Below are 2,735 nucleotides of genomic sequence, written 5' to 3'. Positions count from 1 at the left end.
TTATATCAAGTGTGGTATATCAATACCTTCCTTTCTCACTAACCTGTGCTGGCGAAGACAGGATATTATTGAGTAAAGGTGCGTTCGCACGGTCGAACAATGTCCGACGGACAAACATTATTACCAATTAACAATTGTCTGCCGGTCTTTGCCTAGTGAGCAGAGTAAAAACAGTGGTATACAACCTCATCTGGTACCACAGTTTGTTGCCAGATCTACTGCCATCGTTTCAACGCTTATAACGTCATCCTACTGCGCCTATGATATGGTAACAATGTTTGTCCGTTGGACATTGTTCGACCGTGTGAACGCACCTTAAGTGCCTCTTTTTAGGTGAACTCAGCTAACAAGCTGTTCTTTGACTCTGCTGAAAAACTTGACCCTGTTCTGGCTATAATCTATACCTGGACGACCTGTTCATAAAAAAACCTGATTAACAGTTTTTACAGTATTGTTTGGGAGTATTTTACATGTCCCACATTTCATCAGCTGTCCTGGCATCCTCGTTAATTGGATAAACCTGTGATAACCAGATGCGCGAACTAAGGTTACCAGACGTTTTCCTTGCCCGAGTTTATGAAACGGGTCTAACATATGGGAAAATGTCAATGCTCCTCCTTATAGGTACTGAAGATTTGCGAGTATCATATGGGAAAACGTCACACAATTAAGAGATCATGGGCGTTTCAATGGATTACTGCTGGGTAAACGACGCAGAGACAGTAATCAATCATTCCCATTCATAGGGTTCTGCAGCGTTGTGGTTGAGGAACATTTTGGTATCAGTTTCCTCATATGAACAAGGCTGTACGTTGTATCTTATTATTTTTCCATTTCGACATTTACATCTCGAGTACAAATTAGGATTCTGTTTTGCAAGTCTATCTTTGACAGTAAACTTAACAAAAAGAAATAAGGTCATGCTTTTCTGTCTTCAAAGAAGTAAATGAAAAGTTTTCAATTAAGAGGGAACCCGAGCAGTCAGACTCTGTGGTCCTTCACACTCGTTCTCTAATGAGCGATCCATGTCTTGTCATGAGTATGAGGAGGTTATGGACTAAATAAAGTACCCAGTAACCCAGGAGCCTAAATAAAGTATCAGAACCTAAATAGTAGGAAGACTTACACATACCCAAGATGAATATTTAAGCGTATTACTTCCGCTTACTAACACAAAGTAAGTAGTAATATCAAAGGAAAATTACAACACATTGGTCAACTCCTCCCTGGTAACTGCTATAGAGAAAAAATATCCAGATTTATATCCCCGCAAAACACCACCTGACTATGAGACCTTATTAAATATGACACTTACGTATTAGTCAGAGGTCATCTACACTGAATATAAAGCGGTCACAATAATTATCGTTAAACATTCTATTTAAGGTATGTAGTTGCTTTCATTGTCATACAAAGTTAAAAGTCCCCAGAGTATTCTCCCATGGCAATAAAGGATAGAGAGGGAACCTTCATTCAAGGACCTCCCCAGCCGATAATCTGACAATTACATTGGTCACTACTTGAATGCCAGTCCATCAATTGCAAATGAATCCAGGAACACGAGCAACTATGGACGAGACTTGCTGCACTTAACGTTATTACTATACTAAACGTCAATACTATACTAAACGTTCCAGGAAGAATTGAGAATCTATGAAGAGAGGAAATGGAAGAAAAAATTTCTTAGCTAATTCATGTATACATGAAATCAAATCACTTAAATTTAGTTGTTTTGTTTTAAAATCCCCACATTTTTCAACCAGCATTTAAGTCTGTGGACAAGCACTGCCAATTAACAATTAATACATTATATTCCTTAACCCACTAGCCGACCTGTTGAAATGTTTTATCTTTTCTCCAATTATTTGTTTCATAATGCTTTATTCTCACGCCCACCCCACAGACTAATTCTAATTACAATTTTGAAATATATACTAGGTACAGGTTTTCAGACCAACTGAACCTATCAGTGCCAGGGTCACACTTGCAAACCTTAATGCCTGTCCACACGACCGGGCCTGATCGGGTCTTGTAGCAAAATCACCATGGTGGTGCCCTATGGATTGAGCTTCGACCCTGGCAGACGTACGTTAACCATATACATTTCTTTTACTGAGCCATTCTTTGCACCATATTCTCCTCTTTTTCTTTTTTTTCATCACTCTTCTTTTTCATCACAGAGAGCAATTACCATGTTACACATTATCTGCTTTGCAGTAGCCACCATTATTTATCGTACCGCACTGAACACACTACTGGCATCGTCGGGCACACCCACCTCTCCATCGCCTCACCCATGTGGACGACATTCACGGGGAAGCCCGCCAGAATTTGCCAGTCAACCCCGGAGCACAATAAACGTGGTGCCTACCGCAAAGATGACATTGTGTAGCATGATAATTGCTGTGTGTGAGATGAAAAAGAAGAAAAAGAAGAGAATATGGTGCAAAGAATGGCTCGGTAAAAGAAATATATATGGTTAACTTATGTCTGCCAGGGTCGAAGCTCAAGGCATCGGGCACCACCATGGTGATTTTGCTACAAGACCCATCGGGCAATTTGACGGTTTGCCCATCAAGTGTGCCCGTTAGAGGGGAGGTCCGCCGATCAGGCCCGGTTGTGTGGACAGGCCATTAGTTTGGCTCTGGCTCTTAAAATCTTTCAAAATTCTGTACAATGTTTCAGTCACACTTCAGCTTTATGTAGTCTGCATAGACTAAAGGCCTGTCCACACG

At 40.7% G+C, this 2,735-nt stretch overlaps 1 protein-coding gene across 1 annotated transcript in view; it reads left to right on the top strand.

Annotated features, from left to right (window-relative positions):
* LOC135217680 (SCAN domain-containing protein 3-like) overlaps nucleotides 1-2,392 on the top strand; it is an 8,682-nt gene extending 6,290 nt beyond the window's left edge. The window contains exons 4-5 of the mRNA XM_064253650.1: nucleotides 203-302; nucleotides 2,181-2,392. Of these exons, the coding sequence (XP_064109720.1) occupies nucleotides 203-302; nucleotides 2,181-2,392 (312 nt within the window). The remainder of the gene's footprint in view (nucleotides 1-202; nucleotides 303-2,180) is intronic.
* Nucleotides 2,393-2,735: the final 343 nt, after the last annotated feature.

Source organism: Macrobrachium nipponense, chromosome 7 (genome assembly GCF_015104395.2).
Source record: "Macrobrachium nipponense isolate FS-2020 chromosome 7, ASM1510439v2, whole genome shotgun sequence".
NCBI lineage: Eukaryota > Metazoa > Arthropoda > Malacostraca > Decapoda > Palaemonidae > Macrobrachium > Macrobrachium nipponense.
This window is presented reverse-complemented; position numbering and strand designations above follow the sequence as displayed.